Here is a 14873-nt window from a genome sequence, read left to right on the forward strand (position 1 = left end):
GTGGTGACGACCGTGTGGTGACGACCGTGTGGTGACGTGGTGACGACCGTGTGGTGACGACCGTGTGGTGACGACCGTGTGGTGACGTGGTACGACCGTGTGGTGACGACCGTGTGGTGACGTGGTACGACCGTGTGGTGACGACCGTGTGGTGACGACGGTGTGGTGACGACGGTGTGATGACGTGGTGACGACGGTGTGATGACGTGATGACTCTCAGTGACGCTGCCGTCTGTCTCTGACTGATCTGTCTCTGTCAGGATGGACGCTGTCCTCTGGACGGGGTGTTGAACTGGCAGAATGAAACAAAGACTCTCCTCATCGAAGAGAACGACAGGAAGTGATGTCACAGACGGCGTTACAGATTGGCGCTTCGCCGCTCGCCACTTCGAGGCTTCTGATGATGAAGACACTTTTTCTCCTGAAACATCTGAGCAGCTGAAAGTGATGAAATCTGTCTTCTGTCCTCGATCAGCTGCTTCCCGCCTGCATGTTGTGATTTCTTTCATTCATTAAAATCAGGTTCGAATAAGACAAATGTCACTATCTTGAACCAGGAGGTAGCCCCGCACTGAAGCCTCCCCTGCTTCCTGGTCTCCTCTAAATGGGACCATAATTTACTAAATGAACATCACGCTGTGTTGAAGAAGACTTGAAACTAGCGACTGAGACCAGAAACTCATCAGGAAAGTGTTTACTGAGGGAATAAATCAGCTGACAAGTAGAAACATTTTCTCAGACTTCTTTCCAGGCAGCACTTCATTAACCCCCGAAGGGACGTTGCAACGGTTCACTTACAATATATTGTTAAAAAATCCAGCTGCAGCTGATGCCAGTCAGGCACGAGGAAGGTCCAATCAGATGTATATTCAGACAAACTACAAACGATGAATAGACCAAACAAGGCTTACAGGGTGCAGAGATGTCTGCTGCCCTGCAGGGGGCACTGTTGACTTCCAGTCCTTTTTACTGCTGAAGCAGCATCCGTGTGTCCATATTCACACAGAAGACTTTGTTGATCTCAAAAGTGAAGCCTATAACAAACTGTTGGTATTTTACTTCTTTTTATTTGGTTTAATGTCCTTCCCCTTTTCCTGGCCTGATGATGCTGAGTGTGAGCAGCAGGGGGCGCTGCAGGCTGCAGCTCAGGATCCTTTCAGTTACACAACAGTCAGGTCTTTATGTAACCCCGTCTGTCTGCATCAGCAGCGTGAGATGAGCCTGGTGAATAAAGTGTCTGAGAGCGCTACGAAGCCCCCGATTCTTTCTGATGATCAATGATGTCACATGTGAGATTTGACTGCAGCGACACCAGAGGAACAGAGCAGTAACGTGCGTGTGGGCTCAGGTCACTTCCTGTTACATAACGGTGTAATCCGTGACTGGAAAGAGTCTGACCTGGACGCCTGTCAGCCGAAGGCTTAGTGATTTATGACACTCGGCGTCTGAACGGGACGTCCAGCAGGATCCGTCCACACAGCTGCTGACACAACTTTTTAACACGTGGCACTTGTGTGCAGACTCTCGAAGTCTAAATTATTAAAATCTAAATCTCATTACAATAAAGTTTACAGAATCCGTTCACAGCCACAGCGACTCAGAGGCAGTCTGAGAGAGGCGTTTACTTACGTGATGTAATGACTTATGGAAATGTTCATGATCACATCTGAGCATTTCCTGTAAAAAAGCTCGGCTGGATGTTGGAAAATGTTCCTGTTGTTGCTTTGCATGATTTATGTGTGATCAGCGTTTGAAGGTGAGCTGAGGCTTCTGATTGGTTCTCCACCCGTCTGCCAGTCAAACAGCTGGAAACATTACATGTAGTAAGTTACATTACTTTGATAAACTAATTAGATTTTAAAGACCTGTTCTGTTTAGAGAGTGACCAACACTGCTGCAACCACGAACCTTTATCCACTCTGCTTTTTCAGTAAAGTCACGACATTAAAGATGGCTGTTGGGGTCGTATGGATGAACACCTGTAGACACTACTCAGGGCAGAACAGGAAGTACTTGTATTTACAGTATTTGTTCTCCTTGGTCTCTGTGAACGAGTTATTAATGTTCCACGGGTTCAGACTTTTGCCGCTGTCTCAGTTGTGACGGTATGAAGTGTTTTGGCGTCTGACGAACTGGACCCGCCCACCCCATGATGGAGACATTACGGTGGTTAAACGTGTTCTGCTCGTTTGCGTTCTCTCTGCGAGCGCCGGAGTAACTCTGCTTCCTGGTCTCCTCGTGCGTTCAGAGAAGATTCAGTCGGCTGGACGTTAATGTGAGAGATAAAGAGAAGAATGTTAATCATGTCTGTCTCTGCCGCTCTGTCAGCTCTGATCAGTCTGAGCTCTGCTGCTGAAACTCACTGAGAAGCTCAACGCTGCACAGAACCTTCACCCCAATATTACACACTCATTACAAATGCATCTATACACACACAGTATCTCACAAAGTGAGTCCACCGCTCACATGTCTGTAAATATCTGATTCCATCTTTTCATGTGACAACACTGAAGAAATGAATGTAGTGAGCGTGCAGCTTGTGTAACAGTGTAAATCTGCTGTCCCCTCAAAATAACATCACACAGCCGTTAATGTCTCAACCGCTGGCAACTAAAGTGAGTTTTTTGATGTGCTAAAGAAAAACAAAAGAGCTTTAAACACTATAAACATTACTTTTATTCTGAAAGGACACACACAAAAGGAACAGTCATTCACTTCCTGCTTACATCACTTCCTGCTTCAGCAGGACGCCATGACATCGTCTTTACATTACACTTTACCATACAGCCTTACAGTAAAAAATGCTACTGCTAGCAGGCAGCTAGCTCGCTGGCTAGGCAATTTAAATGCCATTTATCATATCCATTAAGTTAGCACAAGCTAACGCTGACTGGTGGCTATCTACAATGTTGCGTTCAGGTCATGTCAGAATGAAGTCAGCAGGAAGTGCAATTCATCGGGTGGCCATTGGGGCTCCAAAGGGAGTCCACGGTAAGTGGCTGACCTTACAGCAGAAACATGTTTAGAGTGTAAAGATCAGTTTTTCCTTCGTGACAACAGGTTTTATAACTAATTTAAATTATATTTAGCCTTATTGGGGGCGTGGCCTCTTTGAGTGACAGGTTTTATGCTGCTAGCTGTCGGTCTGTTGTATCCCAGAATGCATTTCATACCAACAGTGACGGCAGAGTTTTTTAGACGGGAATTTAGCTGTTTACACCTAGAATCTGTGGTTAAAAATGTGCTCTGACGTGTTCGGACACGCGAGGTGCCCCCCCCCTCCCCGTCATCATCACCACAAGGCACCAGGTGTGTTTTCAGGTCTACAGCTGGTATTTACAATAAATCTGACGTGACCTGAAGGCAGCACGAGGCCTCCAGCAACCGCTCATCAAACAGCTCAGTTCTGACACAGAAAACAATGCTGCAGGTCGACGACATGAACTCCCAGTTTCACTTTCCGTTTCCCTTCAGCCACTTCCTGTCACATGCTACACACACACACGCTGGGTAAGAGCACTGGAAGTGAAGGCTTTTATGGCTACATGAGCTAACAGGAAGTGCAGGTTTACCTCTCCGTACCAGGACAACAGGAGGAGACTAAAATCCTGGATCTCATTAAGTACCCGTTACCAGGGGAACACAAATACCTCTTCAGCAGATTCGTTAGCCACATGCTAACTAGAGTCTTTCAGGCCACCAGGACGAAAAACAAAGAACCTTTCAGACTTCTCTTACAGTCGTCTTCATGATGCATTCATGGTTCAGGAAATGGTAAGAGCAGGGACAACGTGACGTCGCTGTGTAAGCTGAATGGACCCCCAGAACCCAAACACTGGACCAATAAATTTCTGGTATTTTTTCTGATAGTCGCGTGTATTCTGATTCTGGCTGATGCTAACTCAAGTAAAACAGCACAAGTCTCCGACAGCTGTCCAAATAACCTTCAGAAACTCATCTGAGTGTAACTGGACACAGAAGTTAGCTCCTTAGCTTAGATTAGCTACTGTAGCTAACTGCAAATCTACTTCCTGGACAACCTGCCAAACCAGCTGCCTTCAAGATGTTCAAGATCTGCGTTCACCTGCGCTGGAGCGAAATCCGCTTAATAAATGAAACCGAGGCAGCGAGTGTAAGAAGTGGTTTCAACACATTCCTCACAAACAGGGCTGGATTAAACCACCTACCAACAAAACAAACTGTGGGCCCCTGCTGGCCCCCTGTGTCTGTGGAATGTCTCCGTATTAGTCAGTGATTAGTTTGTCAAATGCCTCACGTTCAGGTCATAACACCAGAAGTTCCCTATAATTCAGTTTATCATGTCCTTCAGTAGTGGATACACATCTGCACAAATAACCCAGAGTGTAAATCTGGAGCCTTTGGGCCCCTGAGGGTCTGGGGCCCGGGGGAATGCCAATGTTGGCCTCTGTCAACGAATTAAACATTAAAGTCAGATTCCTTAGAGTCTGACATTTGAATTAGGAGGAACTGCTTATGGTGTCAGATATGAACTGGAGGTCTTCAGGGTACAAACATTTCTCCCGAACTTCTAAAGGACTTTTCAGTTGGGCTGAATTCAAATGCCCCCCCTCTGGACTTGCAAACTGAAGCCTGATTTATACTTCTGCGTCGAGTCGATGGCGTTCTGCAGCTAACCACTAAAACGCTAGTTAAATCGTAAAATTGTGCTGACTTCTGCCGGCCGAGCCAGCCGACTTCCGGTTTAGCCCTGCCCTTATTTGAATAAGGGCAAAAAAGCTGCTGGACTGGCCGTCTGAAAACAGGGAGCACTTCCCGGGGGCCTGGAGGAAATGATGCTACCGAGCCGACCGGTCAGTTCTTTAGGTCCGCGACGCTGCAATGGGGTAGTTACATTTTTGGGGAGATGCGCGTCAGGTCAACATGGTCAAACTATTTGAAATTCTTAGATACTCGTGCACGTTTAGCTCAGTAGGTGCTCACAATAAAGCATGTGCTGCAGTGCGCATCCTGGCGTTTGGTCTGCACTCATAAACCCATGGATGCTAATTTTCATATCCCTGAGGAAATTCAGGGGAATCAAATCACACGTTTACTGACGGCTTTTTCAGAGGTGTGTCAAGCAGGCCAGAGTTGAATGTCCTTCAGAACTTTTCAAAGTAAAAGCTCTCAAACTCGACATTAAGCATTGCTGCAAAAAACGTTCTCGCGCTTTTATTTTGGAGGTACAATCACTTAGGAGGAAGTGATTATGTGAGTAACTGTAGTGGTCATCACTGAGATCTATTTCAGCCGCCATCAGTTTATTTTTTATTTTTCTGCGATCAAAGCAGTCTGGCCGTGGGCCATTGCTGACGGGCCAGTTGTGGCCCGCGGGCCGCCTATTGCAGACCGTTGGTGTAGGCTACAGGGTACGCGTAGATTTGATAGTGAAGTATGAATCAGGCTTAAGCCCTCATGGACACTGGTCTTACCATTTGTCTGATGTCTTTACAGTCATCAGGAAAAGTCTACGGCAGGTGTGACAGTCATCAGATCTCAAGGAATGCTGAGACCTTGACGCTATAATCCACCTCTGGAAGTCTGCAAGTTCAGGGAAGTCCAGACAATTAGATTGAGCCCTGCTCAAGGCTCAGGCTAGGTTTTCATGCTAGGGCCTGGAAGTCAAAGATCCTTGAACTGAATCAAAGGTGAACTGCGACTGAAGGCATTGAGGTTTAAAATGCAAACAGGATCCAACACTGTGTCACAACCTTAATCCAAAGTCAAGCGCAACAGGTTTTCGGTAGTTAGTCAACAGCTAAAATTCATAAAAGTGCAATTTTTCCTTTGTGGGACTGGTTTCAGGAGTCTTTTGAACACAGTGTTTGAGGACTTAAAGTCATCCTGAGAGGTTTCTGTTGAGAATGATGAATCTGCTTTCATGGTGAAAACGAAGGGGGACTGAAGAGCGGTCCTCACGTGAAAATGCAGGAAATGAGATCTCAAATCGCGGAGGAGGCTGTCACGTCCTTGGACCTGAAAGTTTAGAAATCCTCCTTCAACCATTCTCGTGTTGCTGAGTTGTCAAAAACAGGACTTGGTTACTCAACTATGATGCTGAAGAACACGAAGACGTGCGATGTTTAATTTTGGTTACGTGCATTTAAAACTCCTGTGAAAAGCGTATGATGACTGGAGCCTTGTGGAGCCACACGGAGCTGAATGTTTTACAAATTATAATGAAGCCTTGTTTTGAAACACGTTTAAGGCCTTGAACCCCTTGTGGATCTTTGAGGTTTTAAGAAAGCACTTCTGAGTCTGTGTGAGACTTCAAAAGCCTTACAGGTCACCTTGTGGATCCTTTTGAAAGTTACCAAATCTTTGGATGCTTTAAAAAACGTCTTTCTGACTCCTGATTCTCTGAATATTTTTTTGCTTCTCTGTTTCGTCGTCATACTTGCATATTTAAACACGTCCGGCTCTCTGGCGCTTGGCAAAGCACCTCCAAATCCCTTTGGAACTTTTTAAATAGTTCCCATCAGGCCATCCCAGGTATTCAGCCAGGCCACCAGTGGCTGTGTTCCGGGCACAGCAGGACCAGATGTGAGCCGGGTCTGACTCTTAGAGTGCAGCAGGATTTGTTTGTTGGGGTGCCGATTTAGGCCACTGTTGGGCAGAGACCTTCTGACTACCTGATGTTGAATTGGCTGTTGTCCTTCCACCCTCTGGCCAGGCAGACTCATGTTAGGACAGCTAAAGTGACTCAAATGAAGAAGTGTGTCCTGCCAACAGGTCTGGATCACCTCCAGGGGACATAATGTGGCAGTGCTCATGTGAGGGTCCTGTGAATCTCTTACATCTTGGGAACCAAATCACAGAATGCTACATACAAAAACATGTCCTGTGGTGGTCTCACCAGTAGGGGGCGCTGGTCTCCACACAGCCCCAGCTCTGCCACTCAGGGAAGATCCCCGCTGACGTCCTGGGACTTCCAAAGGGATCAAACTCCATATCTTCCCTCTTCTCTCCGCCGCTGTCTCTCTGAATCTCCGGCCCGGCGGGACTCTCGGCGAGCCAAGTCAGGCTGCCGTTTGGATCTGCCAACGACAGCTGGTAGTTGTTCCCGTGGTTGTTATCCCAGAATGTTTGGTCTGGAGTCTGGTACTTAATGCAGAACTCCACTCTGTTGGAGGGTTGGAGAACCTCCGGTACTGAGACAGAGAAGGAGAAGGTGTCGGTGTCGGGGCAGCCGTAGACGTTGTTCAGGTACAGACATGCAACATCCTGGAAGGAGCGCCACGAGTCAAAGGTGATCCGGACTGAGACAGACTTGTCAAAGCATAGGTTTCGGACCTGAACAGTGCCTGAGAGCAGACGGTCCTGGACAGAGCAGGTCTCCAGACAAACCCGTTGGGCTTTGAGCCTGTTCCTCAGGTCCAGATAGTCTGCAGCCGGCGGGGTGAAGAGCAGAACCAGGCCTGAACCACAATCTGCAGTGTCTGGAAGAGGAACATAAGGGAAAGGGGTCAGTTTGTATATAAATACATTAATGTCGGGGTCCAAGAGCTTTCAGATTACAGCCTTTGGTGCAGCTCCATCTTGGGTTAGTTCAGATTACAGAATCAATGAGACACCAGAGTCGCTCTGGTTCTGGTTGTTGACATCAGCATCAGGGGTCAAAGGTAGCAACCTATCCGAGACAGGGACAGGGTTGTCAGTAGGGCTGAAACGTTTCATCGAGAAAATCAAACAACTAAAAAGCACAGATGCTCCGTTTAATCCACATCACTATATACAGCTCACTGTTTCGACGATTATTACTGTCGCACAACGCGCTCACGCTGTGGACAAGACAATAGGCTCAACCTAATGATTATTTTCATATTCGACTAATCTGTTAATTAATTATTGATTCGATTAGTCGACCAGTCCCGATTATTTTTGTCTCCCCCTAACCCTAATTAAACCATTTAAGTAGTTAAATATCTTTCAGGTGAATCACTGATCTCCAACACACAGACTAACAAGCTAACATTACCGTTAAGCTAACGAGGTTTACTAATCAGAATGAACACCAGTATCAGCGCCAGGGAAGAAGACGTCGTAGCCTCGACCTATAATTCACTGATTTACTTTAACTTTAAAACTTTTAACTGGTTAACAAAGATTTTTGCTTTGGAACTATATAAAAAAAAAAAAAGCAAGTACTAAAACCACAACTGCACACTAACAATGTCTATTTAGAACAATAAAGCAACAGCCCCTTTCATACTGCTGGACTGTAGTTTAAAAGTGATTATAGGGTTGATAAGTGGGGAATGTTCTGTAGGCTGCATCACGAGCCAGAACCATAAACCATTACTAACTTTTTGAAAGCTCGGTCTCCGACATCGCCAGCGTTGTGCTGCGGTGTTCGAGAGAGAGAGGGGGAGAGAATGCGTTGCGGCGCTGATCTGCAATCAAATACGATTTTAAATAGGCCTAGTAAAAAAATAAATTTTTAAAAAAAAAATCGGTCAGCATGTGGCGGTCAGCGCTGATACTGTGGCGGGCCGCCACAAATAAATGAACGTATAGGAAACACTTGTTGATTTACTCTTAAATGTTAAACCATTACTCAGATAGTAACGACAGAATAAAAGCGGTACGAACAGTCAAGTTATCTCACAGTTGTGGCCGTTCCTCTGTTGTTGTTGCTGCTGCTGCGGTCTGAGTAACTGCGACCAGGGCGCTCTGTGGGCGGGACCGGCCGGCTGCCGCCGCTAACCTCGCGGCCGCTTGTGGAGCCTCTCAACCCCGAAAACGTTTGAGCACATTTTCGATTCGCCATCAACTTTGGTGAAACTGCCAATATTCCAGTCTTACACAGTTGATTTCTGGACTCAAAACCACCCAAAAGTGTATTTAGTGATTAAATAGTGAACTTGTAAAAACAAAAAGCCGTTCTGCTGTTTTTTTCCGAACGTTATCGCTGCATGAAAGCTTCTTCTTCGTGAGCAGTCTTACAGTCATGGCCGACAGTGGAGGCAGTGCTGCCCCCAGCACTTCCTGTGGTGCACTGCAGTTAGAAATGAACCAGAAATGGTCCTAAAAGACGACTGCGGTCTCTCCTGAAACAGACGCGTCGACAATGACATTTTTATAGTCAACGTTGTCGATTACGTCGACCAATCGTTGCAGCCCTAGAAGACAACATGATTCTACTATATGTGACGCAAGAACAGCAGTATTATAAGTTACAGTTCTGAGTTTTCTCGTCCAACATTTCCGCTTTTTGGCGGCGAAATGCATTCTGGGATATCTGGAAGTCCACACAAGTCACCACGATGCAGGCTCGGTGACACACAGTAACACGGTAACACATCCGGGTATTTGACTGTACTTGGCTAGAAGCGGACTTTTGAATTGGAACAGTACTGCGACTTATGACGTTTCACAAGAACAGACAAGAACGCAGACTGAGAAACAGCCCCGGTTTACGCATCCAGTCCACTGAGCAGACCCCAAACAAGCTAACGTTAGCATTTAAATCAAGGCTGCTAGCTGAGATGTAGGCTAGCGAAGGTGAGGCTCTGTTCTTAGCCGGAAACGTAGAAACCGACTGGTTAGTCTGTGAGTTTGGGTCGTTCTGAGTTACACAGCTGATTCTGGTACCGAGGGCGCCGAGCTGAAGGATTTCTTATCCGATGGAATAATCTGTAGAATACTGATTACTGAAATAATAGCTGTCTGTGATTGGCTCCCGCCCAGTCAGGCTTAAAGTTCCTACAAGAGGACCTGAGAGGACGGTGATCTGAAAGGTCTGTCTTGATCCACATCAGATCTGCTGCTGGATTTAGCGTCAAACTCCATTGATCACGTTGAACAGTCAGAGAGTTTCTCTCCAGATTAAATCAAGTCTGTCATGTGACCACATCGCCACGTCAGAGAGGTTTGATTTGACTGTCAGCGTGAGCCAAGGACCAAACTTACACTTTCGATCTGTCCCTACGTTGTCCTCCTGTAACAGCTGGCTCTCCTGCTCAGAGCTGCTTACAAAACTAAAGGTTTGGCGGATTTCACATTAGTCCGGCTTCTCACCGTTTAGGGATGGAGATCGTTCATTTTTATTGATACTGATGCCGTTACTGAGACTGCTTAACGATCCCATTCTTTACTATTATTTAGGGACGGTTATTTGGTGAGACCAGCCCCAACGGGCCTGAGGCCGGCTGCACGGTATGAGGACAATATTCAATGTGCGATAACGTTATATATTGAGATGACATACTGAAGTGTGCATATTAACTGCCTGGTTGGTTTTATTTTAAATCCAGCTAAATGTTGTTTCTTGAGCAGCAACATTAATGTTTACAACGGCAAAGTAACTGTTTAGAAAGAACAACATCAGTCTGCATCAGTCCCTCCTCCTCTCTCCTGGCTGCAGGTAACGTTAGCAGGTAGGAGGAGGAGCGGCTGGTTTGTTTTTAAGACTACAGACCAGTCTGTGCTGCAGACAGACATCTGGCTAATGCCAAGCTAGCGTTAGCTGTGCTTGTACAAAACACAGGGGATGAGAGACTGAGGACAGAGATGATTAAATTAACCCTATCTACATGTTTAACGTGACCTTACAGACAGTGTGTGCGTGCGCAGTGCGTTTCAGATAAAATCAGATTTGACGCTCGAGACTTAACGTCACATCATGGGACCCGCAGGATCGATAACCTCTCACTGTTGGTTACAAAGAACACTCGAGATCTGATGCTCAGCCTTCTGGGTTTAAATGACTTGCTGATCTCTGATGTGGTCAGGACTTCATCTTCGCTCAGCTGTTTTCTCCGACTGTCTCCTGATGATCTTTTATTTTGAGGGTTTTAACTTGCTGAGAGTTTTTAGAAACTGATTTCTGTCACTGTCTTGGGCGGCCACACAGGGTCACGGTAGATCGGGTACTTAGAAATCCCCAAGGTATGACTTTCAGTACTGTGTGAGATATTTCTTAGAGGGCAGGGAAAGGTGAGGCAGACTCTGAGTCATCAGCTGTCCGTCCAGCTCTGGTCACTTTTCTCATGTCGCTGTCAGGCGAGCAGATATCGCTGTTCTCTGGGAAAACAGCGGCCGTCAGATTGAAGTAGAGTTTGCTTCGGAGGCGGCGTGCTTTAGGCCACATATATTGACTGTTTTTATCAATATTTTGGAAGCTTTATGTTATCTGGAACGTGGTCGTGTGGAGAGAAATAATGTTTTGGAGACCACTCCCGATAAAAGTGAACATATAAACAGTAAATATGGCCAAAACGTGGAACATCGCCTGCTATATTTTTGAAAGATTGTGTAATAACAGATTTACAGTTACAGTTGTGTTCCAGGTGCATTATAATCGACCATATGATGGATTTGATGCTTTATTGCATTAAAATAGAGCTTTTTTACCAGGCGAGGATGAAAATATCACGTTTTTTCTGTATTGCATCTCCGTGTAGTCTGTAATGGTAAAATAAATATGTTCATGGATTTATATCCCTTAGCTTCTGACCTTTCACCAGCATGATGCGTCCGGGCCTGATGTTGAGGAGATATGTTTTTCCTGCCAGGGTCCACGTGGTTGATCCCTCCGGCGCTCAGTGAGCATCAGCGCTGCCTGCTGAAGGTCTGAACGGCCTCTGCTGCACGACGGAGGAGCCTTTCTTCAAAAGTGAGCTCCGTGTGACTTCGGCCGCAAACATGGAGGAGTTTTAAAGTTCCGCCAAACGCAGCTTAACAACGTGTTTAGTTAAAACAGGATGCATCACGTAACAAGCAACTCAGGCAAGAAAAACATGCATTTCACTGTTTCACTCATGATCAGATCATATTTTCTATAGTGGGATGTATTTGGTAGGAACATTTTCCACTTAAGACTCAAAATATGAACAATGACTCCATCGTATATCTGATGATTCTCCTTTCCATGAATATGACGAGGCGTTGGGGTGGAAACCTCTGACAGACGCCTTTTCTACGTCTATGGACCTACAGGCGCCGGGAGAACACTTTAGAGTGGCGGCTGTGGCTCAGGAGGTGTGAAGTGGAACAAACCCCCTGATTGGCAGATCGTCTTTATTCTTGAGTCTGTTTAGGGAACTTGTGCTTAAATGTCGTTAATCTTTTGGCCTCTTTTCATTTTTAATTGTTTGAAATGTGTTTTATGAATAAAGGTTGACGCAGTGAACAGCACCTTGTTAACGCTTTCTCTCTGTTCTAGATTACGGCGACGTATCGTGGCGAACGCCGTCAATGAGGCGGGCGGCGCCACAGAAACTGCCGCACGCCATCTTCCCCGTGACAGCGCGATGACCCGCTTCACTTTCCTCTCTGTGACCTGCACACGTTCAGAATATTCTGCTAAGGACTAATGAATCACCTTTGTTTCCTCCCAGGTGCGGTCCGGCGGTGGCGCCCTCTATCTCCGTCAGGTGGAACTGCAGCTCGGTCAGCGCGTCGTCCTCGGCCTCGTTGAAGACGTGGACGGTGGCGAGCGCGAGGCCCCGAGAGTCTGCAAACACCACGCTCTTCTTCCTCGTCCTCCTCGGCCACGCCGGGCCGCCGCACGTCTCTGCGCTCGCGCCCGTGGAGGTGGCGTTTGCCGTGGCCACGTCGTTGCCGAAGGCGTGGTGGCAGCGGCCGGAGGACAGACAGGGTCGCAGCGGCTCGCAGCGCTCGCACGCGGCGGCTGCTGACGGGGAGCAGCGGCTGTCGTGGTCAGTGAGGAAGGAGCGCAGAGGAGGAGAGCTGGCCAGGCAGATCCTCAGGGCCATGTCCACGGGCATGATGGGAGACGGACCCCCGGGGCGAGGGCTCAGCACCTGGAGGGCCCTGGGGAGAGAGACACGACAGGTAACGGCTCACCTGAGGTCTGCGTTCAGGAACATCACCATGGTAACCTGCGCTCCAGGTCACCTGTCACACGCTGCGCTCCGATTGGCCGTCAGGACTTTCACCTGTCCTGGTGTCACAGCAGCAGCTGCTTCTGACCTCTAAAAGCTACCAAATACAAAATACTGAGTACTGCAGTACTTTCAGTAGAGTGCAGTAGTTTCACTGCTCTCAGGTCAGTTTGTTGGAGATCAGTGATGGAGCAGCAGTACAGATACACAGAAAGTATTTTACACAAAAGAAGAGTAGAATTAAACAGCACATTACAAACCACGCAGTACAAGTACACACAGTACTGCAGTAATGTCACAGTGATGTGGTTGTAACGCAGTATAAAACATGCTGCTCTGAGGTCAGTTCTGACGGACAGGTGACAGACCGGAAGCTGCTGTGGCGCAGTTTGATAACGCAGCCGGACTCACCTGGTGCAGTTCATTGAAAGTTCCTGTCTCAGTAGAACCGCTCCAGTCCAGCACGAACCCGGACCGCGGGCTGGTTCCGTTTCTTCTGCTGCCGCTACTTTCTGATACTTTCACGCTGCAGCCATATCAGCCGACAGGCCGCCGTGTCGCGCGCTCCGACACGCCCCCGACAGGGAGGGGGAGGTTCCTTGAACCGTCAGCTGCTCACTCTCTCAGCCAATCACAGAGGAGCCAAAACTAAGACGGCGCAGCCTAGCCGTGACGTAACAGCGGGGCGGAGCCTGTCCTGTAGAGGAGGGATTTTCGGCCCTGAGATCAGACTGACAGGAAGGTCCGTCCAGAAGAAAAGTTTGTAGAAAATTAAAAACGTATAAAAACGAATTAACATGACAAAAGCTTTAAAGCTTCTCATGTTAACAGAAGATTCAATACAAGAAAAGCGTAAATAAATAATCGAATAACAGATACATCAGGAATTCTTCCAAAAGGACAGGAGGGTGGAGCAACGCCACCATCAGCAGGTCATTAAAAATGAAGCAAACTGACGTCACAGTTCACTACTGTAACAGATAAAGTAAAGAAACTATAAAACTTAAATAATACATTAAAAAAAAAGTCTGGGATTTGTGGGTCACAGTGGTGAAATGTACTTTTACTCAAGTAGGGTACGTATTGTAATTGTACTTTACTTAAGTATTTCTACTCCACTACATTTTAGAAGCCAATATTGTACTTTTCACTTCAGCACATTTACATATACTTTCCCTTACCCTATACTTTTCCTGTTTCCCATGCGGGTAAATCTGAATAAATTAGACTTTGTTCTCATTGTTTCTATAAAATGCACCGCCTGTAACGGAGACCGGCGTCTAACTGGTGCAACATTAAAGCAAAACGTGTTTCCCTGAATGCAGCTAAACACGTCTGCTTTCTGTTACAACAACTACTGTCTGATCGATCAATACATTCAGATTACCGGTACTAAAAAAAAAAAAGCTTTGTAATTATTTGCGGATGGTAGTCCCACAGCAGCAGCTGCAGAGAAGACTTGTAATGGATCCACAGCAGGTCAGAGAATCCTGTCAGACAGCACTGAGGGCATAGAGACTTCATGATCACAGAGCACAGTGCCCTTTTAAGGTTCTGCTGTCAGAGTCTGGTTTTATGGTTCTGTTAGTTTTTAGAACATCTGATCATTGTAATCAGTCTCTCACCACCGGGACGCTGTGTGACACGTCTCATCCACCTGTTGGAATCCATCCAGTCAGTGAGAAACGTCTGCTAAACCATCAGATAGAAATATGAAATAATAATAATTAATAAATCACATCGCATCTATTGTCATGACCCATCATTGTCAGTGTTGGGCAAGCTACTTGGAAAATATAGTGAGCTAAGCTACAGCAACATGGCAAAAGTAGTTTACTACATCTAAGCTACTTTCAATTATATAAATTTATATATATATATATATATATGTTTATTAGGGCCGACCCTGAATAGTCAAAGATTTGGAGCCTGATTCGACTGTCAGTCTCACAGTCAAAGCTCTGCAGTGAAACAAGGATCACGCCATTGTGGCGATATGGGTGT

General features: G+C 46.6%; 1 protein-coding gene and 1 pseudogene across 1 annotated transcript; one reads left to right on the top strand and one right to left on the bottom strand.

The window, feature by feature from the left end:
- LOC123983568 overlaps nt 1–1210 on the top strand; it is a 10982-nt pseudogene extending 9772 nt beyond the window's left edge.
- Nucleotides 1211–5188: 3978 nt separating this feature from the next.
- On the bottom strand, nt 5189–13447 carry LOC123983067 (protein phosphatase 1 regulatory subunit 3C-B-like). Its single transcript, XM_046069192.1, has 3 exons — nt 13281–13447; nt 12347–12798; nt 5189–7460 (listed from the first exon to the last, which is right to left on the bottom strand). The coding sequence occupies exons 1-3, from the start codon at nt 13292–13294 to the stop codon at nt 6874–6876; spliced, it is 1053 nt and encodes a 350-aa protein (XP_045925148.1). The 5' UTR covers nt 13295–13447; the 3' UTR covers nt 5189–6873.
- Between the last annotated feature and the right edge of the window lie 1426 nt (nt 13448–14873).

Source organism: Micropterus dolomieu, linkage group LG14 (assembly GCF_021292245.1).
Source record: "Micropterus dolomieu isolate WLL.071019.BEF.003 ecotype Adirondacks linkage group LG14, ASM2129224v1, whole genome shotgun sequence".
Taxonomy (NCBI): domain Eukaryota; kingdom Metazoa; phylum Chordata; class Actinopteri; order Centrarchiformes; family Centrarchidae; genus Micropterus; species Micropterus dolomieu.